Source organism: Nothoprocta perdicaria, unplaced genomic scaffold, assembly GCF_003342845.1.
Source record: "Nothoprocta perdicaria isolate Ctin4 unplaced genomic scaffold, notPer1 scaffold_108, whole genome shotgun sequence".
NCBI classification, from domain to species: Eukaryota; Metazoa; Chordata; class Aves; order Tinamiformes; family Tinamidae; genus Nothoprocta; species Nothoprocta perdicaria.
In genome coordinates this window covers 53196-79693 of record NW_020454183.1, presented here as the reverse complement: position 1 = coordinate 79693, position 26498 = coordinate 53196, and the positions used below count along the sequence as shown (strand labels likewise).

The window sequence follows — 26498 nt, the reverse complement described above, 5'->3', positions numbered from 1 at the left end:
GATCTGCTGCGGAGTTGCTTGCAGCCTGAACCTGGTCAACAACAAATTCACTCACCACGTAAGCCTGAGCTATTTTCCCTTTTCTGACACTTTTCTCTCCTCCCTGCTGGATGAATCTTCAGAGTCAATTTATAGTATCTGAGACAAAACTAATTCCCCCCAAGTTTCTTCAATGGTTCCAGAAGGCCTGATATACTGATATACATTAAGATCATGAATACCCCCGAAGCCTTGTTTCTGGCGGCACAAGAGGGTAAGTACAAAAGAAAAAATACTTTGCAAAATGAAAATACTTTGCAAATTAAAAAAAAAAAAAAAAAAAGACATTTCTTCTGAGCTCTGCACTGCACCTTCCCCTGTCGTCTGCTGGGAGGGATCTGAGCTGCTGCCCTGATCTTCACACAGCCATGAGCAGCTCAAGTGTTTGCACTTACATTCTGGGAGCTTAGCAGGGGACAGCTTATGGGAAGGCATAGGACCACATGCCACAAAAACCTCGGAGCAACCACAAAGGCTCTATAAAGGTCAGCGTGTTCACAGAAGCTACAGGGTACCTAGCCACAGATATCTAAAAACCTCTTACTGATTTTTCTCCTTCCAGAAGTAACTGCCCATGGAGTCCTTTAATGTCAGGGATCCCAGCAGACACGAGCTCTTAGAGATGAAACAAAGACAGAAGCAACAACCCCTTGGATGCTAAGGAGAGCTGTGCATGCACACATGCACACATGCACATTCCTCTGGGGCTGAGGGGAGCCCCAGAGAAGGAGTCTCAAAAGCTAGAGTACCAAAAATCATACAGAAATATAACATGATTTAGCAATTTTCACACCTTTTTCTATGGCCCTGTTGAATTCTGTGCAAACAACAGCCCGGTCCTCTATCTTGCAGGGTTAGATGAAGCAAGTTTATTCAGCACAACCGTCTTCCAGCAATGTACGAGCAGGGAGGGACGGAGGCTGCTGCAGCAAATGCTCCCCTTGCTTCGCTTGCTTGGGGTGCTTCTAGGTCATCACAAAGCTGCTGATGGTAAGAAATCAGGACAGCGAAAATGTGTGGCCACCCTCCAGAAAAATGTAAAAGCTCTTAAAAAGAAATACATATGTGTTTATTTACTGCATTATAACTGCAATGTCAAATGCAATTATTTTTTTCATTACAAAAGAGGACACATGCAATAAAATACTCTGATTTTATAATCCGATTCAGCATAGCTCAGTCGTAATAGTAAAGCATCACAGAACAGTTACAAGGCCAGGGCTGGGGTTGATGTATTTCCAGTCTCTCTATCCTACCTGCAAACAGCAAAGCCACATCATATTTTATTTGTCATCAAGGGATGAATTTCCAGAATAATGCGGCCTGATCCCAGAAGGTTCCAATTGCGTTTAACTCTCAGAAGAGTTTTGCAGAATCTGATTCTTTTATTTGAGAAAATATTATTCTTTTTCAGGCAAAGAGCAAAAGTCCTTCCATATTATACCATGATCAAGGTACAAACCAACAGTCTCTATTTCAAAGGTGCACAGAAGCCAAGGCTGCGAGTGCCTTTACACACAAACTCTTGTTTCAAAGAAGGAAATCAGGCCATTTTCTGCAATATTTCCCTGCAGATTTCTATTATGTTCATCTGTGCATGGGGCTTCAATCGATTTAATCTGGCATTCTAGCTATGGAATAAATCCAGAATATACAGGAGAAATCCACGGCGCAGAAGAGAACTGAAGTGTTGTCCTAAAATATTTCAAACATAACCTCCTCTATGGTTAAAAAGTTCTGTTCCCCATTAGAGAAGGGTCTTTCTTATTTTGCCTGGCTATTCACACATCCCAGGCTCTTATTGGTACATTTTCGGTGAAATTTCATGGGAATACTTGTGAAATGAGGTCCTAAACAGTGCGAATAAACTGCAAAATCAGGCCCTGAAATGGCACCTTTCTTGGATAATTCTCATATCTTTCAATCAAAGCTTTTTAGGAAGTGTTACCTAACAAGATCCAGGGTTTTAAAAAAAAAATGACCTGATTTCTTTCTTTATATATATAGTACAGGAAAGACCACTTAGCTCCAGTACATTTAAATAAAAAATAAAGTCAGTCTTCTTATGCAGTAACATATTTATATATTTTCATAGGCAGTCAGTATACAGAAACTTACAGCATCTTTAGATAATTCTGGTATATATGAGGATATATATGAAAACAAAGAGTTTCAAAACTATGGAATTTTGTAGAACAAAATATATATCTCTATATTATTTTCCAGCACAAAGCAAGTGGCAGTTTAGAAAAATATGCTTGTTACAGTCTTTCTGCATCAACAGTTGTAAAAAGAAAGTATCTAAAAAATAAGTTTAGCTTCTCAAAAAAATCACATTTTTAATAAGAAAACAGATGGGTCCACATTTCCCCGAATCAAGCCAGAAAGGTTAAGGAAAGGTCCAAGCAAGACAAGAAGTCTGACTTAGACTTGATATCAGCTGTGATAACATGCACATGTACAGAGACAGCTGTTTGGCTCCAGTATTGTTTACCTTATAAATGAGCCTAATTTATCACAAATGTATTTAAAAAGCATAAATAACATTACAAAAGTGGAACTGGTCCCTGCAATGCAAATAATTATACTCATACAAGCAGAAAGTGACATCAATCCAGTTATTTTCTGGTGACACTAAAAAGTATTTTGTACCCAACTGTTACATTGAACAGCACATATATAAACATAGATTATTATTATAGGCTCTGCTATCAGCTACTACACATAAACAAGAGATGCTCGTGCTGTAATTACTGCTAACGTTTTTGTTCTACTTGAATTTTAACATTTACAAGAACCTGAGGTGGGGAATTCAAGCTAGGGTTTCAAATGTGCAGAATCCACAGGGTTTGCATGAAGTTTTCTTCCCCATTGCAAACAGATCTAAGTGAGCAAGAGCTTTAAAGAATTTTTAAACCATTTGCAAGATGAGGTCCAGTTGTGAACAGCCTCAGATTTCCTTAGTGCTCAGGAGCAGTGGTAGAATATAGGACATACTGGTGAAATTTAGATCCACACTGACAAACAACCCATTCTGGGGGATTCACACGTTAGTTATCAGCTCGTTACAAACAAAATGGTAAAATGTATCTTGATATTCAGTGATTTTTAAACTAAAAACAGACAACAGAAAACTTCACTCCAGGCTGTTCCTATTAACTTTTTAACAAGTTAATTAGACCTTTATAATTATGTTCAATCTGAGAGTCGACTTTGCTTTAATGTTTGTGATGTATACGGGATATTCATGTATCCGATAAGAAGCCCATAGCACAACCCCCTAAGCTTTTTTTTTTTTTTTTTTTTTTTTTTTCTTTTCCCCCTAGTTAAAACTAAACAAAAGCACAAAAAGTGATGGGAGCAAGATTGATGGAGTGCTGGAATGAATCCAAGATTGTCTGTAATCCAGCCCTGCTAATTAAGTTGAGCCCAACACAGCCAGCTGCTTTGAGGACAGGTCCTCTGCAGAAGCCCTGTATGTTGCCTGAGTTCTCAGTAAAGAGCAGTGCAGCTTTGGGATCTCCTTCCACTTTTCCACGTCAAGGCAGTGCTGCAGCTCACAAAAATCATGACACATAAATGCAACAACCACATTATTGCTTGTGTAACTGTTTCACAGTGGTCCAGTAGCCCCAGGTAAACACAGCAAAAGAAAGTAAACTGCTGGAAAGGGAGCTCTGAGCTTGGATAAGTGGAATATGCCCTCCTGGAATCACCTGATAAACTGAATATACACAAATTGAAAATGGAAAGAATGAGGCTGATCAAAGGTAAAAAGTTGTCTGAGACACACACATACACCAAAAAAAAAAAAAGGAGTTAGGGCCTAAAAACAAGATGTTTTTGAACTTCCAATCAAGCATGAGCACAAAATGGAAGTTGGTATTCAGAGAACTGACAAATATCTAGTACATTTAACATCCAAATACCTTCAGAAATAGCCATTGCTCCATCTGTGATTATCAGGTTAAAAACTTACAGGGACTGGTCTGAGAAAGTGATGGGAAAATCATCTCGGGTGCTTTTCACCTCAGAGGATGAGGCCCTAACTCCAAGCTTATTAAAGCTCATTAAAGGTCATTAAAACACATACCTCTAAACTCTCCCAGCTTCCCTTCCAGACACATTTCCCTTTAAAAGCTGCACTTGAAAATTACATTGATGTGGAATGTCACCTTTCTTTAAGCAGAAGAATAATTACACTCCCCATTACATATATATACATCTCTCTCTCTATATATATATATTTCATAGCAATGGAAAGTACCATGCAGAGGCATTCATCTCTGCAATGAAACCAAGTCTGTGGCGTTCAAGGCATATTGGTCTTGACAAAAGAAACAGTTTGATTTTGAAGGCGAAGGTTTACATTAGGAAAAATAACAGGCTCTGAATTGTAGCTGGAGGCCTCCAGGCAGGCGGGTGGTACCGCCGCCTGCCTCCAGCCTCAGCCTCTCCCTTCTTAACACACAGCTTTTAGGAGAACAAAAAGGAGCTAAAATAAATGGTTTGCTGAAGTGCTTGATAAATGGGTTGTGAAATCAGTTGCTTAAAAGCGGCCATTTCTTTTTTTTTTTTTTTCCTACAGTTAAAAAAAAAAAAGAATTATGATGTATAACAGTGATGTTCAGCCGCTGCCGGCAGCTCAAGGGCAGGCGGTGCGCGGGCCGTGGCGGCCGCACATGGTAGCGCTTAGGCGGCACCGTGAGGTAACGGCGCGGCCGCTGGCGCTGCCGCCTCCTCCCCGAGCACGGGGCAATTTTCTGCGCGCCGTAATTGGATTACCCTTCAAAACCTGCTTAGAGGCAACAGGAGAAAGGAGTCTGGGCAGGTTATGAGCAATGCTAATGGCTTTCATTAGTAGTAATTGTTCGCTAAGTGACACCCTTGCGCTCTGATCTGCAGATGTGAATATTGAGACCAGGCCTGAGCTGACGCAGAAGACAGATAGGGGAAAGTTGGAGAGGTGACTGCCAAGGGCCCGGGTACCCTTGGACAGCTATCAAGGCTGCTCTGCCGTGAGCGTGGGGGAATGGACCTTGAAGCAGAACGTCTGCAGGAGGAACTGCCACGGGGAATGGTTAGGGCTGGTCACACCGAGACCAAGACTCAGTCCTACGTGTCAGGCTGGAGTGAAACAGAGAGGAAAAGTGGGCAAAGGTAGAGAAAGATGGGAGTGAGTCTGCGTGCAGGGCTCTGCTGCAGTGAAGAGTCAAGGACTCGGGGACAAGCTGAAACTGGACTGTGTTGGGTGCAGGCATGAGGATGAGACATCTAAACAACCTACGGCAGGAGGGATGCGAAATGGGGAGCGTTTGGCAGTTGAGACTGAGAAGTCCAATAGCTATGGCAGGGATGGATGCCAAGGTAGACAGAGGAAAGCTGAAGGGATGGAGAGATGGAGCAGCAATAACAAGGAGCAAAGTGAGCAAACAATAGATGGTTCAATTTGTTGAAATTGGACCTGATTTTTCAGTTTCCATGAGGAGGAAGCACCAACATTGGAAGCACCTTAGAGAAAGGTGACAGGAATGACCAAGAACATGGGGGAGTATGCATATGGAAAGACGTCCAGAAGACTGGAATTGTTTCCCACCCGAAGGAGACTAAGCAGAGAAGATGTGATGAAAGAAGGAAAAACAATGAATGGTCTGGGGTATAACACTGCTCTTTCTGTTTCCTTGCATTCAATGAGCAGAGGTTCATAAAGCAAAACCAAGCAACTCCCTCCCCATCACCAAGCAAAAGATTTTTATTTCAAAAAAAATAGTGAAGTAAGTTTTTCAAACAACTAATAGGTAGGATGTGGAACTTATTGCTAAGAAAGGCAGTGAAGTCAGAAAGCCCCGAGTGTTCCATAAGGCACTGAATAGGATCACCCACAAATATCCAGAAAGCTAATGGTCAAACCTAGCATTTACTTGGAAAGAAACAGAAAACCTCTTACTTCAGTTCCACAATAAGCCCCTGATTCCTAGGGATTAAGCAGAGACCTTCATGATTATCTTTCCATCTTCAACGGCATTTCCTGCATCTTCTCCTGGGGCACCAAAAGCTACTACCTGTATTTAATCTGTCTCTGGAGGGTTTGACTTAATGGCTTCCTCTATATTTGATGGAGAGGAAAAGCACCTCTAAGGTTCAAATCACAGCTGGAGCGATTCACCTCAAAGGGAGCCTCTTTCCAGAGTCACAGAGAGGTGAAACTGGGCAATGTTGATGGCCACTGTCAAAATTTGGCCTGACAGAGCAGACTGGCAAGCACCGTGTCCTTTGTGTGCCATTGACCCTGGGTTGCTCTCAACATGCCAGGATAGCTGCAAAAAGGAGGTCAAACCAATAGGTTCATCTCCTGCACGGAGATGAAGGAGAAGAAGACTTAAATGTCTCCTGCTGCCTCCACTGGGTTGTTAACCCATCGGCAGTGCAGCTCATTCTTGCTCGTGATTTAATAGCAGAATAGATACCCTACAAGGATAATTATTTAAACCCTTGCAAATGTTAAAATTGTTAGGTAACAATGGTGCCATTTAGGCTCCTGCTTTTATTGGTATATTCCTCATGCATTCTCTTCCCCCACCATATCTGGTGATAGCTCTCTTGTAGATACCTGTTTTTAAAACTGGATAGATCAAAGATAATTAAAAAAAAAGTAAACTGTGTGACATATGATTCTGTTTCACTATATACACTTTGGAAAATGCTATATTCAAGATTGTTAGCTTTGCTGTTTACTATTGACGAAGTCCAAAATGATGCACAATTCTTAAACACATTTGCAAGTCAAAAAGTCCTGAGACTAAAATGCAACAGTTATGCAACACTTATGACTAATCTGATTATGACCTAGCATAACGCATTTATAATTATGTTTAATGATGACACAGTAATAAGATTGATTTCTGAATGAATCACGATGCCTGTACTGACAATGTTATCTTTAGTATTTTAATAAACTGGTTTGTGAGAGTTGCCAACAACTGACAGCTAGATTAATGCAATAAACTTGTAACGGCTCATAGCAGGTCAGTGATCTGAGAACTACTAAGAATATCCTTGACGGCCTCCGGCGACTCTGGAGAAGCTGATATAGTTCATTGGACAAACATGTTTTCAGCTGCAAGCCTGCAACTGATACTACCAGTGGATAATAAAGTTTCTAAATCAGTTATTTTAGCCAGTTGGGTACATAATCTATGACCTGAAAAGAAAAGAATGAGCCCAGCAAAGACATGTTTATTGAGGTATCTATACCAGCATTTCTTGAAAGGCAAGACTACCCCTCCACTTTACTAGGGTGGATAATAAATTTCAGTCTGTAATCTTCAGTTATTCCCAAAGGTTTTGTTTCCTCTGGGAATCTCTGCTATACAGATTTTTATCTTTTGCTTGAGGAAAGAGAAACATGTATTCTGTCTTCGACGAAATTTAAAAGAATTCCTATATATAAACTCACTCTTCAAATCTCATTAGCTTTAATGAGATCTGTATGCACACATCAAAGTAAAATGTTTCTTATTTAATATTAAAGAAGACATCAGACTGAGCCAACTCCTGAGGTCCTACTGCAGCTATGAAGATGCCACTCATTCTCCTATGCAGTGATTGCTATCTGCACATCTAATGACTTTTAGAAGGCATTTGTTCTTTCTGGAGTCTTTGACTATCCCAATGAACAGGATTAAGGAGAAAAGGCAAATGAATCTCAGGGTCTGGAAATCTTTCAGTTACCATTAGGTTATCAGTTAGCTTAGTGACTTCCTTTTCAGCCCCAAATATTTGAGTTTAGCAGGTGTCTCAGCCAGGGTAAATAACCTTGGGTTTATTATGATTGCTCTGAAGCTTCTGTGCTCGGGAGAACATGATTTTTGTAATGTGCGTGCATATAAGAGATTATGTTTTTCATACAGAAATTTCTGAAGAGCTCATATATAAATAGTATGTAATACAACCTAAATTGCTAGTTTAAGTCAGTAAAGGGGTTATTAATGAGCATGTGGCAAAAGTGCAAATTTCTAGCTCGCTATACTCCAGTCATAGAAAATTCTGTTAAAAGTGCCTCGCTACCAAATCAGTTACAATATATAAATTAGGCTTGCTTTCATTCCAAAGGCTGAGTCTGAAGTCTGCCCTTGGGGCTGTACAAAATCCTTACTTTAACACATGGGCACTGGACTGCAGGATTTTACTTCAACACTGGAGAGTCATTAAGAGGGTCAGTCAAATACTGGGTCCAATAGTGCAGGCAAAAAAAGCTTGGGCAGGGGTACAAGAGCTGTGCTCTGTCACCAGGCTGGGGATCGGCATGCAGCACAGCCTACATGGCCTGAGACAGATGCACAATGTACAAGCTCAAATGTGTTTGTTCTATTTAGGGGTTTTAGCACTCTGACTGGCTGGATCTGGATTAGAATAACATAGCATGAGTACACAATTGCAGACACTTAGTCCTTCCTAGGTTTTCAGCAAGGAGTGTCCTAAGGCAGTGGCCCCAATCTGAAGCTGAGCTATAAAACATGTCCTGTATAGATGTCAGAGAGGTACAAGCTGGGAGTTTAGAGGTACAAAAGCTAGCACATGACCCCCAGATCACAGGTGAACGAAGGCTCAGGCCTGAAGAATAATGCTCAAGATTTTAATGACTGATTTGGAAATGTTTTAATGGTAAATGATTTAATATGCATTTTTAGGAATCTGAGCTTCGCTCATGTTCTGGGAAGCTGAACCAGGCATTTTGTTCTCATTGTTCAAACCACTGCCTGTTTTAGTATTTATGCTCCTAGAAATCAGTAGCTCAAACTCTTAAATCAGAGAATTAATAGTACAGTAAGTTTGGGACCTACATTTAAAACTTACTTTTATGATTTTTTTTACATTCTTAGAAAAATAAAGGGCCTAATTTCATCTCTCATCTGCGTTAGCCAGGAAACAAACCCTGGTGAGGTCAGGGACATTTATAGAAGAATGGAAGTGTCCAAAGCGAGATGAAAACCACTGGGCTTTGGATAATTTCCACTGCAAAATGGTAGAAAGATTCATCACTTATGTGATAAATTTAAATTATTTGAAGTTTACGAGAATGGATTTACTGAGATTTAAAGCAAAAAGACTCCAGGATTACAGACTTACAGAATAAATTGAATGCAAACCCAGCAACAAAAGTGTGTTTCTAATTTATTTTTTTTTTATTTTCTTTTTTCTTTTTTTAAACCTGTCACAGCCCTGAAATATCAAGGTGATGATGCAGTTGTTCTCTCACGTTCTCCTATGGTCCTCTCCATGGAAATGTTATCATCCAGCTGCATACTTTTGTGATGATCCATGCATTTGTGAACCCACAAAAAACACCCAGATTAGAAAGGTCAGAAAGGAAACTGATGTGAGATTCTGTGCATACATAGCTAAGACTCATCCTACTCTGCTCATTTTCTCTAGTGGTTATAATTTTTCCTCATTATTCTTTTTCTTTCCCTCTCACTGGCATTTTCCCTTCAGCACAAGGGAAAAGCTCACAGCACTGCACTGTAGCTGTGCCACAGAAAAGTGCATGCACATGTACACCTGCGAACAACCGCACAGCAGGCTTCGCCACAGTCCCTCTTCCCCCACGTTTCTTTTCTCCTGGAGCATTTAGTTTGAAATGGAGATGTGCATGATGATTAGCTCCTCGCCGTGCAGCCTCAGGGTTCTTCCCTCAGGACTAGCAGCAGTTCTTTATAGGAGCACTGCAAAAATGTGCCTGACTCTTGAGCAGCTAATCGTGGGAGAGGAGGAGGTCCATCCGCCAGAAAGAACACTTGCAAAGAAGGAATTAATTTGCTCCATTCTCTGATGAATTATAGCTCCTTTCCATCTGGCTCCTTCATGAAAGAAAGAACACGTCATGCCTTCTTTACCTCTGTGTTTAGCTGTGAATGTCTTATTTCTCTTTCTCAATGTGTGTCTCCTCACCTTTAAGATTTTAGTGTCCCTCTACCTGCTCTCCAGATCCCTTTTCCTCTGCTCTGTGCCTAAAACAAGCCCCTTGCTTCTGTATCTTCTTGTCTTCTATCAAGCCTTCTTGCTCTAGCAAAACTTGCCTGTTTCTTTTTGCGACAGAAAAATGTCTTCCCCCTCTCTAATCCCTCAGGTACTAAATAATTCACCTGCACAACAGATTTAATATTATTTGGGACTTGTTTGGAAAATAATGTTGAATACCACACGCTGCTTCCCAGAAGAGAAGTTCCTCCCACATCACAGCTAGGATGGGGAAAGTAACTGTTTCTTCTGTTAGTATTTTTTTGGGATTATCACTGAGGCTAAAAAGAAGGTAAAATAGAGAAAGCCCTCAGAAACAGCACAAAATGTTAGCAATTACTTCTCCCGTAAGTCTAATTAGGTAAAACACCACAAAAATGGTTTCATCACATTAAAGCTGAGAATTTTGTTTACATTAAAAGGCAATGTTAAAGTGTACATTAAAAATGATAAATCAGGCATAATGTTAGGTAAATAAATGACAAGTTGTCATCATCTGGAAGCTTATATTTGCTTGACGGTCTTTGATGCATCCAACTCTTTTGGCTTTATGATTAAAGAGGCACAAATGCCTCTTCACAAAACAAACAAACAAACAAAACCTCATTGCTTTTTAAAGACAAGGTATAGTTTAGTGGACCTCAGAAATTTGATCAGAAAATTATTACTTGATCTTAAAGTTCCCCTGCTGTAGGTATGTATGAAAGATAAGGGTGTTTTGTTTCAGCTTTTCTCTTACTACATTCCTGATTCAGGTGGGCTGCAGAACACAATAACTGGAAAAAACAACTGTTAAAAATGAGAACAAGGGGAGGCCCGCCCCCACTCTTACTGAAGTCAGCTGGAATATTTCCATTGCTTTCTGCAATACTTGCACTGAGCTACTGAAAAAATAGCTCAAGATTTTAAAGGAACTGTTCAAATTTTGCTTGGGCTGAATGCTGACCACTGTGTTCAAACATGATTCAGTTTTGCCTGAAGTTTTCCCATTTTCACCATGGTGCATACCCACATCTTCTCTTACTCTGACTTCAGCTGTAAACAACAAGAATTTGATTTAAAAACAGAACAAAATAAAACAAGAAATAGCATTCAATATTCCTTGCTGAAAGATGGCAGAAACAGAGACGTTGCACGATTATCCCCAAACAGTGGATATGAGTTTGACCAGATATGTTTTTTATATATATATACGTGTGTGTGTGTTTATGCATATGCACATACACAGTCTCTATATACACTTTATAAAATAATCATAAAATACTGTAAAAATATTAAATTTGCAATAATACCTGATTAATGCGGGCTAAAATTATGCTGCATTTATGTGGCAAATCCAGTTAATACGATGGAAGCCCTAAAATCTACAATACTTGCAATTGTTCAAAACCAAGAGAGAGGCAGTCTGTGTTGCAGGGATCTTCACCTCGTGCCGTGCACAGCGGTTAGGTCGGAGGAGGGCCCTCGTATCTCAGCATCAGGTTGAAGGAGCGAGCGAAGTTGTTGGCCAGCGAGCAGCTGTGGGTCTCTTCGGCCAGGGGCAGGAGGAAGGCCAGGAGCAGGAGGAGCAGGAGCAGCAGCTGCAGGGGCAGCGCTGCCCAGCACGCTCGGCGCAGGAAAGCGCACACACCTCCGGAGCGCTTCTGCAAGGCACAAACCAAGCAGCAAGTCAGCCACAACGTAAGAAATCAGTAGGCAGGCACATTTCAAATACATCAGTACAACAGAGAGAGAGGCAGAAGGAGTTGTTCAACCATGTTGTCCAAGCAGAACCAGCCTTCTGAGAGAATGAGAGAAAATACATCCGACTGGGAAGAGGGCGTTAAAGTCACATTCACTGCAGAGCAGCCACAAAGTCACATATCAGTTTTCTTTTCTTGATACTAATGCAGATCTAGGGTATCTCATTAAACCTTGTGAGTTTAATCTGGATTGGCACCTTCAGGAGAGAACAGATTTGTGGCTACAGAGTCAAGAAATATTAATTAAGAAGTAAGATTTCCATTGGCAGATTTCTTGGATAACTCCTGCCAATCAACTGAACAGTGTTTTTTCACAGAAAGGCTGTATGCAACTGTCTATAAGAGAGTTCAGAAAAAAACAAAACAAAAAAAAAAGAACAAAAGAGTGAACAATCCACTTATTTCATGAAACATGATTTATATTCATAACATAAAAGCAACACTTAATGCTGCTACAGCATTAGGTATCAGCTTGCCTCCCAAATATCTGCTCAGAATATTCCCTGAATTGGAATCCACATTTTCCACTGGGGAAATAAAATCTGAGATGCTTTGGGTTGTATTTGAGCCCATAAAATTGTGGCTTTTGGCCTCTATGGATGCCATACTAGGCCATGCCTTCCTTGCACTGAAGCACCACCATGCACAGCCCAGAGGAAACATCACCAGAGAAGATAAGGAAGCAGAAAGGTGGTGGAGGAAGTAATAACTCTTTCCTGCTTTTTGAAGGGTCTCTTCCCTTGCTGGGCAATCTTCTTAGTCTCTTGCAGCTCTGTGTAAGTGCTTATGCACCTAACTAGGAAGGCAAACCTATAGTTGTAGTTACAGAGCAAGACAGTTGTGCCGTGAAACCCTTCGTCCATAGTTGATACTTCCATTATACCAAAGGGCTGATGAGATTTAATTGCAGCATCAGGCAGATGTGGTTGCCTCAGAGCAACAGCTACTTGCTCTTTCTTTTCTGACCTGCATAGTGTCTAGCTTGTAACTGGCTCACAGAGGTCACCAAAAACTCAGGCTCCAGGACCCTGGCCCTGCGAGTGGTCAGTAGGCAATGGATAAACACAAGGGTGTAGGTGGGACTCTGACTCTAAACACCCTTTGGGGAATGCCACTGGGTGTAGCTCGTATTAACTGACCAAATCAAAGCTTTGCTGCCCTGGCTCTATTACAGGAGTCATCTGCTCATCCTCTAGTCTGTTCGCAAACACTAGCCAAAGTGCTTGGCATAACTCGCTGTTTTAATGGGACTTTCCCTTTTCCTAGTCCTAGAGGCCAGATCCAAAATCCTTCATTTCCTCTGGAATTCAACCGTTCGTGGACTGAGAAAACCTATGGAGGATGTGTTTATAGTCAGTGCTAAAGTCATTATGAGCAAGGACAACAGTTGCAACTCTTAGTCAGAGCTTTCTAAGCTTTACTCTGTAATTCCACAAAACTCTCACTCCTTGGTGTAGTCAGTGTAAGCCAATGGGCTGTCACTGGCAACTTCTGCCATCACTGATTACTTCTCATTCCTCTCAACTGCAGCAACAAGGCAATTACAGGAGCTTTGATTTTATTGTCTTGTCTATACAGAATAAGGCTTTCTCCGGGTTCCAGAAGCTATGGGTAAGTCTGTTTCTATTTATTTAACAAGTATTGTTCTGCTTGTGGCAGATTAGCTTAGAGTTAAATAAAAAAAGTCTACCATTTATGTTGTGGCAGAGTAGGACCCAATGACTACGTAAATGCTGAGAGTGTCCAAAAGGTCCTCACAAAATCAAATGGAGAGTTAGAAGCCCAAATCCTACTGACACACAATTGTGACAAAGGCTGTCAGCCTTCCTAATGTCAGACTGCTGCATTACAACTGCCCTTTTTTTAAGGTTCGTTTTGAAAGACACCTCATTTTGAAACTGTTCTTATATCACCAGGCCAGATGCTGTACCCATCTTCTCTTCTTCCTATGAACCAGCAGGAAATACTGGCCCTTTCATGTTGCATCTCATCTCTATCCTGCCACAGCCAGGAAGCAGGTGCCTTAATGTCATTCCAGTTTGGCTTTGGCTTGTGAGGATGACCATGCTGTGGTGAGACTAGTCCCTCCAAGTGTTCCTATCCCAATTCTTCTACTGATGCCTCGCTTGATTCAGAGTAGGTTATTGAGGGCAGCTCTCCATGCTGATCTCTAAAGCAAACACATTATTGAACTCTCAGAAGTGTGATGAGATTGCAATGCTATTTGTCAAATGTCTTGCTTTCTGATTTACAGGCAGGAGCTGTAAAACAGGTCTGCCACGCAAAGCTTATCCTCCAGAACAAATTAATCTGAAATGGCCTTTTTTGCAAGCCACTGTCTGCTCTTCTGGGAGCTTTCGACCAGAAAAGATACTTGGGCAAATTCTAGCATTAGATAAGTCAGCAGAGGGACTTCCACCTAGGGGCAAAACTTTAGAGCAGGAGAAACATTTTTTATTTATCTGCTGCTTCTCTCACACCTTCTTGCTAGGGCTATAGGCATTTATGTTTGATGAACTTTTGTCTTTGCAGCCCAGCTCCTCTACTTTGCATCGTCACACAGCAAGGTCACAATCTGTATTTCTGACTCCATTTGTTGCCATGGAAATGACTCTGCTATCACAAACCTGGTATTATCATATCTCTGCAGGACTGAAGATGAGGCACATATGAGCTATGAGGGTTTGGTGCTTTCAGCAAATTTGCAATGATAAGCCCTTAATATATGAGGGCCTCAACTCGCACACACTGAAATCCATGGGAGATTTACCATCAACTTTAGTGTCTGCAGCAGGATTATGCACACAGACAACTAAATGAAGTCAGGATTGGGAACTACTTATTCATGGAGTTTAACAGATACCCTTACAAATGGATTCATTACTAATACACCCAGGTTCTGGTGCTCTTGTGCATATGAATCCTATATTAGTCCTTAGTGCTGTCTGGAATTACTTCAGTGATATGAAATGCTTCAGAGGTGGTACCACCAAAGGTGCTACAGTTTAAAGAAAGAAGAGGGAGAGAGAGTAACTTTTAATAGCTGAGATAATACAGTTGGGAAAAGCAGAGACTCTTTTGGGAACAGACTCCATCTACTGAGCATAAGTAAATAAATAAATAAAATACAAAAACAGTACTTCAGTTTTACCAAGACCGGTAGAGGTATTTTTTTAGGTCTAGGTATTTTCTTAGGTTTGTGCTGTGAGAGAAAAAAATGTTTTCAAGTTGCGGTGACCTGATACTAGGGCACCAAGAGGGAATTCAGGAGGCCAAGGTTCAGACCTTCTCTCTGCTGGACTGAACATGATGTGAGAGTCTACCTTCAGTCAGAATCACATTCCCAACCTCTCAGGGTTAGCAAAGTCAGCAAAAAACTGTCTGACACAGTTCCACCTTTGGAAAAAGATAGAACATTTCATTTCCACATGAGATCAAAGGTGGGAGCGACAAACCTTGCTCTGCAGTGGGATTCCCCTTCTCTGGGCTACTGGTTTCGGTAGAGCCACTGCCCAGCACCCTCTGTGTATGCAGTGTGTGTGTGTCAGATCTAGGCTTCACAAAACATTCTGAAATTAAATCCACTTTTAAGAAAAACTGGCAAAGCTCCAGTGAAGTCAACAGAACTTTAATTTCCACCATCTTAGAATAACAGCTGGAATACCTGGGTATTAGGCCAAAGTGTCAGAGACATTTTTGAAACACACTTGGAAAAGGAATAGACTGATACTAAAAATGAAAATAGACTTAAAAAGTTCACCAACAACGATGAACGCCCCCCTTTTCCCTGCAAATGCAAGGACAAACAGGGACTGTCAAGAGCTAGATGGCTGTGTTTTGTGTAATACTAAATGCATGCTTGTTACCAAATGAACGGTGCTGGCTGTGAACATTCACATTTGTACTTGATTCATGTTTGGGCATTTGAAGGACAAGCACTGGTACAGATCTAGGGAGTCCCCAGCACTTAAATCTGTTTGCAGTTAATTACTCCTTACAAAATGCACCATGAAAAATCACTTGGATGGGAAACAGCAGAAAAGCACTTTAGAACTTGCTACATAATATTCCTGTGTAAGTTGCTAAAGTGCTTTTCTATTGACCACATTCCACAATACAGGAAAACACACAGCTAATCTAGCTATATGAGAGACACGGCCTCTTATGCCAAGCTCACTAATGGGCTTTTGCTGCTGCTTGCATGTCACCAGCCTGCCTAACAAAAGCCACACTTGCACCACTGAATCAGCAATTCGGTAGAGAAAAATAAAATAGCCTGGATTAATTACTCTTATCTTACGGCATTTCACCAAGATGACTAAGCTAAGAGAAGAACTGCTACCTAAAAACTCCTGCTGTCCACAGACAAAGTAGCCAGTGGTTTGTGTCTTAACACGGACACACAAATGCACGAATGGCTGTGCTGGTTCATGCTGGTGCTCTACCCAGCCCCGTATCCTCTATTTTGCAGCTAACACAGCAGACTGGCAGGCACTTAGGCAAGCCTAAGTAATACTTCCCCTTAACACTCAGCCTCCAACTGCTTTCAGCTGAGGTAGTTTCTGAGCCTGACGTGGCTTGTCCCACTAGCAATACCCAGTTGACTCTTCTTCCAGGTACATGTCCCATCTTTCCTTTAACATGCACAAACTTTTAAAGCCCTCAGTATCCCTTAAAAAGGAGTCATTCAGGTTGACTAAGTGTGGCATGAAGAACAAACTCCTTTTGAACCTATCTATTAGTCTTTTTTTGTGTGTGGAAGAGATGGAGGACAACCAATCCCTACCCATACTCTGCACCATGCATGTTTCTGTAGACTCTTCAGGTTAGACAGGATGGATCCAGGCCTCTATGTTCAACATGGGCAGACCTCAATACATAACAGACAAAACAACTTCAACAGTAAGGGCTTAAACTGCAGCAGTGGAGACTGGGGAAGAACATTTTCATATGAACAATAGGTAGGTCTTGGCAGCAACTAAATACGCGGGTTTTAACTCTACAACTTGCTTATTCCTCTGAGAATAAGCAAAGCTGCCAGGAAGGCAGTAAGAGTATTCTAACATATTTATTTCCCTTTTGTTATGGACAGGAACATGCCATGAATTTTTTGATGAAGCAGCTGCATTACCAGTGATATTTCTGCTCTGAAAAGTACTGGGATTCTGTCCCTTGATGTGGCTAGGTACTAATTCAGTTGCCGCTTACAGAGGCAGATGTTGCTATCAAGGGAAAAGATCAGCTCCTCGGAGTGCAGGAGCTGCTCTCTCAGACCAAAGGAAACTAGACTTTTCCCTCCATGTGAGGCAGCAGAGCTGGGTTTTTTTATGATCCCTCAGCTCAGTGGTTGAGCCATGAGCATCTTGGTCTGAGAAGATCAACATATTGCAAGTCCCAGCTGGTATTTTCAAGAGGGAAGAACGCTTTTTTTCTTGATGAGTTCACAATTTGGGGAATTGCATGTCACTGGCCCATACACAGCTGAGCCCAATATGTTCCTGAGCAAAACTGTGGCTCTTTCCCATGCAACACAGCACCAAGAGCTGGATATTGCAGACACGAGATATCTGGCCTCTGCAAGAGGACAGTGAGCCCCTCAGTTCAAAACTGGACTTTTCTACATACAAACACTAGCCAGATTAGACAACCAGCAGTGAGGGATGACTAGGTATGAATGGGACTCCTTGGAGTCCTGTGCTTATCATTTTCCATTTAATAAAGAGCTGCTAGAACATATGTGTGCTGAGGGAAGGTTAACTGAGGTCACACAAGCAATTTTAGCTCTGACATCTTCTATCTTTGGACTGCTTGACTTCACAACCTAAGTGTTCTTTTCAATTCTGAAGGGGGATAAGTGTAGGCATGTAATTAAGTAAGTATACATGCAAACTACTGGCTTTGCTTTTCCCATTGGGAAAATTCTGGAGAACCTTAACATGGCTAGATAAGCTAGAATCTTGATAACAACTTGATCTAAAAGAAAAGGAGGAAAAGAAAAAAAAAAAAGAAAAGAAAAAAAGACGAGGAGAAACCCAGCAGCTTGTATGGGAAGTTTCCTCAGTAACATATGGTGGATATTTCAGAATTTTTGCTGCAAAGTCGCTTAGAACTAAGTACTCTGCCATATGCTCCTCTGACAGGAGCAGATTTACAAAGGCTTGCTTCTGCGTGTCGATGCAACATGGCAAGCTTTTAGGCTATGAATGCTAAAGGACAAGGGCCATGGCCTGACTGGGCTGTGACCTGATCTGTTAAAGTAGCACTGTATATAAAGCCATTGATATCTATAATTCTCCAGACCTCAGCAAGCACAAGAAGTCTCTGATTTGAGATTCTCCATCTTCAACAGATGGGCAATGAGAACTACTTTCCTTTGATCTGAACAGCATTTGATGCATGAAAAAAGGTGGGAGTCCCTATGGAAGATTAGTAAAGGGCCAAGTAGAATGGGTCAATGCAAAGTCCTATAGTCCCAGCTTATGAGACTATAGAAGATGTCACATCTTGCAGTGCCAGCATCAAGAATAGGACAAGCAGGATGCCTGCATTTTGACCTCGATACAATTCCTAAGCCAGGAAGGCAGAGGTGATCAAAAAATACGGACCAAGTTTTCTGAGAACAAGACCGTACCCTGCCACAGTGAAGTGTTTAAGCCCGACTTACAACAGTTCTCAACATCCCTATGGTTCTGAAGCAGTTGGGCTTCACCAATCTTTTTAATTCAGAAGAAAAAAATTTCCTCAATGGTATATAAAGGAAAAGACAAAGGGAAAGATTAGTTTTTCATAAGTATGTCTTCCCTATTACTAAGACTGTAATGGTACAGAAGATTTCCAATGACTAGCATCCACTGAGACTTCAGAAAAACAAGCAGACTGTGTATTTTCAATGGAAAGGCATTGCAGATGCATGGCACATACATGAACACATCCATGTGATGCTCTACCCTTTTGGAAGTGGATTTTGTGCCTTGTAAAAATCCTGTCGTAGCTTCAGTTGAAGACAGCAGAGCATATTACTGCTTTCTTCCTGGCAAACTGTCAGTATTTGCTTCGCACACAGTTTCCTGAATAGCTACATTAATTTGATTGACTCCAGATCAATGGTGTCTCAGCGTCTCTAAATAAGATCAAATTACATACTCCTTCTGTCTACATGTTACATGAGATTATTCTTAACAATATTTTGAAGGAAGCAATTAGCTGACCACAAATGTAATGAATCCTAATTATTTTGTTTGTGCAAACAATAAAGCCAGAATCATTTGTTTAGCAAGGAAGTGTAATTACGCTGAGAAGACAAGAAAATAAATCAAACAGTGCTACTTAGGCCTGTAAATAATGAGCATTCAACTTCCTATTTATACTAAAATTCTCATAGAATATTTTCAGTTAGCTGGAAGCCAACCTTTGAAAGTAACATTCAACACAGTTATTATTTAGTATTTGGTTGATCGTGTCCTTGAGTGTGCTAGGTGCCCTGCAGAAATACCCTTCTACATTGCCCTGTCACTGGCACCTGCTCAAAATTCACTGCAGCCAGTGCAATTTCCTGCAACTGCTTTTTGTTAATCAACAAGAAGTCGCTCACGTCACCATCATTATTGGAGCCTACTGTTCCACGCAGGGGCACCAGCAGCCAGGGGCATGTCCTCAGCAAAGGATGAATGATCAGGGGTAAAAACGGGGGGAAAAAAAAAGGCATTTTAGTATAGAAGAAACAGCCTCTATTCTGTCCAACAGTTGGCCACGCAGGCTAGGAATGAAAGAGCGACTGAAGGCAGTGGAATGAGGTTGGCTGCAGCCGGGGCTGCTCCTTCCCCAGGTTGATCTACTGCTGCGGCAAAAAACCCAAATCATTGTTCAAAAGTGAAAGATGAGCAGAGAGTCACTAGGGACTTCATACTGCAGAAGGCAAGCTCAGTCTAAAATACCTGAATTTTGCCTCCTCTGCTGATTCTGTGCAAGCCAAAACTAAGAAGGAGCTGAAAATTGGACAAACTGATCCTCAAACAGGGATCCACAAACCTCCAGCTGCATGCAAAGTCACTGGATGCAGCAAATACAGTGATGCAGCCCCCCAAAACACCTTCTTTCTGCAGATGCTAACTCCTGAAGTCAGCTCTTCTCTCAGGGCAGTTTCTTCCACCATGGTTGTGGAAGGATACTCAAAATACATGAAGATATATTTCTAATCTTTCATTCATTTTCAAGCTACACTTTAATAATGAAATCTGAATTTAAAATAAACTTAAAAGTTGATTTGCTTTTCCTTTTCTCTTAGCCTGAATAGAGATGTACCCAAAGGGATCAACATCATTATCTGGTTCTCTTAAGTGATATTCAGTCATCTTACGCCAAGGCAGGCTTACGTAATAGTAAGAGCTTTAGCTCAAATCAGGGAGAGAAGGGGGGAGAGATGCCTCAAGCTTATAGCACTCGGACTCTGATTGCAGTGACAATGTTTAAATGCTCTGAAGGCAACAAAATCACACTGATGTAAGCAAAGTGTAAATCACAGCAACATTTGTCCTAGTTGGCAGGGCAGAGGAAGGGACTGCAAATAACCTGTTGGCACTAGCAGAGTCATTAGCTCTTATGAGCTATTGCATTTTTTTTATTCCTTTCTGCACTAAGTTGGTTTCTGGTTTTGTTCAATATTTATTCATATCCCAGAGAATGATTTTTTTTGTGCTGCTTGTTATGGGCCTTACTGACAAACCTGTGCTGCCTCCTATTATGCTGTTCCCGTATCCTTGAAAATTATCAGACACCTCATCAAAGAAGTTGACGAGGAATGAATATCATCCACCCAATCTAACTACCCAGGGGAGATGTGATGATGCCCAAACTCTGCTGTTCCCTTTTTCTTTTTTTGCTATGAATGCCTCTAGTCAACTAATTCAGACAAATCCTGGGCAGTTCTTCTGACCTATTCTTTAGGTCTCTTCTAGAGAACAGAAGAACTGCTTGGGGTTTGGCTGTAACCTCCCCAAGAATTAAAATGTCACATTGGTTTTTCAGCCTGAAAAAATCTAGTGATCTTACCGTATGACCAACAGTACTGAATGATTAATGCTGAGCCAGGCATGCAAAAATGGAAATGCTGTGGGGATTATCAGGAAAGCTCAATTGTGAAAAGAAGTATTCAGGTACATGAAAGCTACTGTGAATACGTCAGTATTTCACAAGGGAAAAATATGGTGGATGCTATTCCACCTGTGAGCACCAGAGGAGTAGCTCATCTCATTCAGGGGAGGTGCACTGTACAATACCTTTTAAATATTGCTTTCTTCCAAAGAACTTTTGCAATAGGTGAAATCAGGGCTTTAATCTGGCTTTCAATGATCAAGTGATATGTTCATACATCACATTATTCATCCAGTTTACTTTGTACTGGGCAAATAAAGCTCTATTTTGTTCCTTCTAAAAACCAAGGGCAAGTGAGTTAGCAGTGTTAAGTGAAAGCCAACAGTGTCTATAAACAGATAAAGTCCTGACATAAAAAAGGCCTCAGTTTAGTACTACTGAGATCAATGGAAATACTCACTGACTTCACAGGAATGTTATCGGAAACGTTCCTTGTACTAAAGAAGAAGCTGTCAGTATTTTGCTGTCTTTAAGCTTGTACTTATTATCTCTTATTTCTTGTGTCATTACCTCAAAGAAGAAATCCTTCATGGGAGGAATTCTGATGCCTTAAAAAGAGTGTGGACTGAATGATCCACTGAAAGAATGTGGACTGAATGATCGAAAGTGGGTTTTTTTTTTTTTTTTTTYCCCCCCCCCACCAAAAATGCCTAGAGGAATTACGAGTCCCATTTTCAAGATTATTTTAGATACTTAGTCCCTGAATCCTTTTGGACAGAGATATAGACTCTTCTTTAGATTTGCTTTTGAAAAATAAATTAAATGCATCTAGCACGTAGCTGTGTGAAAGATGAGTTCCCCTAGTCAGCCAGAAGATAACATTCACCTTCTAGAAATACAGCAAGCATAGCTCAAGAGTGAAACTTTATATGTAAAACAAGCTTAATATTTTTTCTCTTTTAAAGTGTGGAGAAGATAATTTTTCTTTTCTATCAAAGACAGGCTCCAAAGCACCAAATTAGTCCGAAGAATCTTTTTAAAAAGTCTTAATTTAACATAACTATTTGTGAAATGTCTGACTAAATTTTTTTATTAGTTTAATGATGAGAAATTTTCATACCTTTCTGAATCTGTCTGGTCCTTCCAAAGATCTAGGAGTCTGTTAAAAAAATATAAACAAATGAGATCCTGGTGGAACCTATAAATAAATACTCACCTCAAAGGGCATGGTTCCATCACATTCATGGTCATCTGGATAGAATGAACCAGCAGGTGATTTTTATTTAATGAGCTTTTTAACATGCATTAGCAAGACAGTTAAAATGGTTTCAGGTTCCTGACTATTTGAATCAGATGCAGAGTTCTGGTAGCAATAGCTTTGATTTTACTGACCCCTACTGATATTATCTATGTTTACACAAGGTATTTGGTTAATAAAACATACCTCACTATAATCAATTACACAGTTTTTCTAAATATGCTCTTTATTGATAGTAGTCATGCTCATCTTGCATGCAATTTAAAGGATCTGACTTCTAGGTAAACTTTGGACTTGAATCCAAGGTTTCTTAAAGTGGAAAAACTTTGATGCCTCAGATTTTAGGTTCTCAAGTTCAGATATCATACAAAACATAGAAAGTATACATTTTATACAGGGCTTTACACGTAAAGAGTGTCAAATACACATCTGTGAACTCTAATCCCCTAAATTAAAGTATCTTGAACTTGAACAGCCCTAGTAAATCATTATGCTAGAAAATCTTGGTTAATAATTATGTACACTTACGCTAAGAACCTGAAAATATCTTCACTGTGAATATTTTACAGAGTGGAATAAATTCTGTCATCCCCTGTTTGTCTTCTATGCTAACTACCTTGATAAATTCTTAAATCTTTTGGTCTTATATTAAAATATGTTCTTTAAAAATATCTCCTTCTTATTCCATTCCAAATTCTTAGACCACCAAGAAAATTTTACCAAGTAAATATTTAGCAATAGGTTCTTCTCTTGTACCTTTCTGAGTCAGTTCAGTCAGGCAATAGCTACTCTGATCACTACATCTCTCATCAAATGGTGAATATTCACAAATGGTGAATATATACTTACTGCAGGAACAGTTCAAAAGAATTCAGTGGAAAATGTTCTGCTAGAAAGAGCCAAAAGCTAGAAACATCAGAACAAGATGTGTTTACGTATCCAAAATGAGTTGTAAATACAGATCATCCACACACACATCCATACAGTCTTCAAGCGTGTGCATCTTTAACAATTTGACAAACTGACCGATTGTTTTGTTTCAAACTTTCTACTTAAAAATATTCTGAGTATTGCTTAATAAAAGACAGTGCAGGACTTTCATTTTAGAGCAATGAAAGAGCAATGTCAGAGAACTACAGTGATTGAGAGTGAAGTGCTGTCACCTACCGGCGAACTCAGGGCCTCTTTCAGTTTAGATTTGTAGAGCATCCATCGGTATCGCAAGTCCTCCAGATCTTCAGAGTTTCCAGTGACAGGATGAAGATGAAGAAGCTCTTCAAAGAGGCGCTGGCCATCAGGAACACGAGACTGGAGTTCCTGCAGGAAAAGAGAAAGTCACCAGCTTCACCATCTAGCACATAAAATAACAGCGGCACTAAAGAAAACTATTAGATATTCTGGACTAGCACATCTACATTTGTGATTATTTTGGGGGACCCTGAAATGATAGAGAATGGCCCACTAAACTACAGAACACACTTGTTCCATTTACTCTTACAGCTTCTATTGTTGCATCTGACTTCATTCAACAGAAAGCCAAACACCAGACACCAGGTTTAATCAGCTTATTTTAAAGAACACTTTTGGCATTAGCACTTACAGACCAGGCTGCTACCTTCCCTTCTCCCACTCAGCTCTGACAGACCTTCCTTAGAATAAGTACTTGAATTGTTGAGCTTTCTAGTATAAGATGCTTCTTTAGTTCTGATAGATTTTTCACTGACTGCAACTTTCACCTCCATTTTACATCCTCTGAAAACCAACCTCCAGCTTGATGTGTCGAGCCTTAGTTTTCTCCACAGAAGATGACCCCAGAGCAAGAATTTCGGCCAGTTTGGTATTTTCCCCTTGTAACCACTCTTCAAAGTCGCCAAGGAGCTTGAGGTGGCTGCTCTTATTTTGCCATTCTCCTATCCTCTCCTAGGTTACAGAGGCAAGAATTAAAATAAGGCCTTTTATGTAACACGCATCTTCTGAATGTCCCATTGCAAGACCTTCATCTCCCAGGTTGTAACTACAAGAAAGCAGAGTCCTCTTTTACCTGCTTATGACTGGCATCTACATCTACAGGATGGAAGGCTGGTCTGGACTTCTGTCTGTTGTCCACAATTGCTATTTTCTTCTTCTTATCAGCCACTGGTTTATTTAATTGACACTGTTTGAGAAGGCTTGAAAACAAAACCAGAGATATCACTGCAGTCACACCACAGAGTTAACAATGAGACATCCACATTTTGACTTCGTCTGTGGAGGACACCTCTAGAAAAATGACATAGTTACCACTGTATTTATTTTTAATTACTTATTAACAAAATAAGACCAAGTTAGGAGTGCTCCTGAGCAGCCAGTTCCCGAGTTCTAACATTTTCATATTAAAACGTTTTCATGGGAAGCTAAAAAAAAAAAAAAAAAAAAAAAAAAAAAAAAAAAAAAAAAAAAAAAAAAAAAAAAAACAACCTTCACAATGGAACTTCTGGTCCAAACCCAGCAAACAGTATAATCAGTCTTGCCTCAGTTTAACCAGTCCATTTTCCTACCTATTCTGTAACTATTTATGCAAAAATACACACACAATCACAAATGCATAGTATTACATTTTAATACAGACTGAACAGCAGTTAGATACTGCGCAGTTGGACCAAAATGATGGCTGCATCTTCCAGCTGAGGAGTGATTTTGGCTCTTCTTAGACTTCTGCAGGTTTGCAAAAGGCACATATCCCAGTGCAGCTGCAGCCTCCTCAGAGATATTCCCAGATGAGGTGGACACAAGAACTGGCAGGTGAATCGTAACAGCAGTCAGTGGGTAGGGCAGACCCTAAGGACCTACTGCCTACTCCAAGCATGACAAAAAGGCAGCTTTGAAAGCTGCTCTGCTTTCTTCAAAGTTACGGTGTTTTAAGATTATGGTTTCCAAACTACAAGTGGTTAGCTACAATCTCAACTTCCTTCCCTACTGTTGTACCCTATCTGTTCACTTTCACAACACACACCACAAAGCATCAAGTACATCTGGTCATGCATCAGGAAAGATTGAAGTAACAGGAGGAAGATGTACCTGGCCACTTACTTGTTTGCCATGTCTTTGAGTGATCTCCAGGACTCCTTCAGTTGATTTAGCTCTGCCTGGACATGGGCAGTCTCCTCTGGGGAAGAATTCTCCATGACTAGCTGGCCATGAGCTTCCACGAGGTGCAGCTGGATCTCCTTATCTGGAAACTCAGCTAGCAATCTCTGAAACGTACAGCCCTTACAGTTACTCCTAGGTATCCTGGGGAAAGCAGTCTATGTCAGACTGAAGGCCATGTTCAGTCCAGGACTATGCTGGTTCTGTTGACACTAGCTAGAAAATACCTATCGGGAAAAAAAATATGCTGTGGATTCTTGCAAAGGGCCGACACACATCAAACAGCTGATGGCAAAATTTAAAGGGAGAATCTGTCAGTGCATCCCTGCTGTAGCCTCCCTATGAGATATCTTGGTTTTCTCTATGAAAACAAAAGTGCCAAAGTTATCTACCAGAGTGATTTAAGCATACAAAGTCAGGATAAAATCAGCAGCTGCGGGAGAGCTTAGTTTGATAAGGTTTGATAGGGTTACCTAACAAGGTTATGATCAGTGTATTGATTCATACACAGAGTCAAAGATGGGCATTGTCCAGAGAGAGTCCCCAGGCACGAAGAACTCCTTTTAACACCACATCTCCCTTATTGTTACTTTAGCCCTTTCAGCAGAATCTCACTGTTCTTTCTCTTTTACCTAGCTCCATATCCATGGCACAAGGCAAAGCAGCAGGGATGCAGCTGCAACCAACAGTTGTCTGAGGAGCAGCAAACCCTTATTGCTCTCCACAGGCAGGAGCTTCTTGCTATAAGCCCCTAATGTCTGGATGCTGCAAAGGAAATATTACACGTCCTACATCAAGATGCTTTCCTCACCTCCAGGTCTGCCATCCTGCTCCCGATGCTCCACTCCCCATTGGCACACTGGTAAGACTCCAGTTTCTCAGTGGTTATCCTGATCCACTGCTGGAGGTTGGAGAGTTTGTCATTAAATGCCCAGTGCTTCTGGATGTGCTCCTCACTCTGCTGTATCATCATCTGCAAGTGATAAAAATATATCAGTAGCTGAACACAATCAGAAGGTGGTTTCATTAGTGGAACCAACACTGTGACCAATGGTACAGAATCTCATGAGCATGAATAGAAAGAATAAATAAAAAAAAGAGAGAGAACAATTAGCAAGATAGAAAAGCTTCGGCATCAATGGCATGGAAGACCTATTGACAGGCACATGCAGGCCTGAATTTAACCACATGGGGGGGTTGTTAAGCTCTAAAAGAACTTTATC

The 26498-nt window shown here is 40.7% G+C and overlaps 1 protein-coding gene across 1 annotated transcript in view; it reads right to left on the bottom strand.

The window, feature by feature from the left end:
• Positions 1-11336: 11336 nt before the first annotated feature.
• The window catches only part of SYNE3 (spectrin repeat containing nuclear envelope family member 3), a 43226-nt gene continuing 28064 nt past the window's right edge, over positions 11337-26498 (bottom strand). Inside the window, exons 12-18 of the mRNA XM_026046689.1 lie at positions 26087-26248; positions 25219-25382; positions 24191-24317; positions 23914-24069; positions 23317-23466; positions 22012-22050; positions 11337-11702 (exon numbers count right to left, since the gene is read on the bottom strand). Of these exons, the coding sequence (XP_025902474.1) occupies positions 11505-11702; positions 22012-22050; positions 23317-23466; positions 23914-24069; positions 24191-24317; positions 25219-25382; positions 26087-26248 (996 nt within the window). The 3' untranslated portion in view covers positions 11337-11504. The remainder of the gene's footprint in view (positions 11703-22011; positions 22051-23316; positions 23467-23913; positions 24070-24190; positions 24318-25218; positions 25383-26086; positions 26249-26498) is intronic.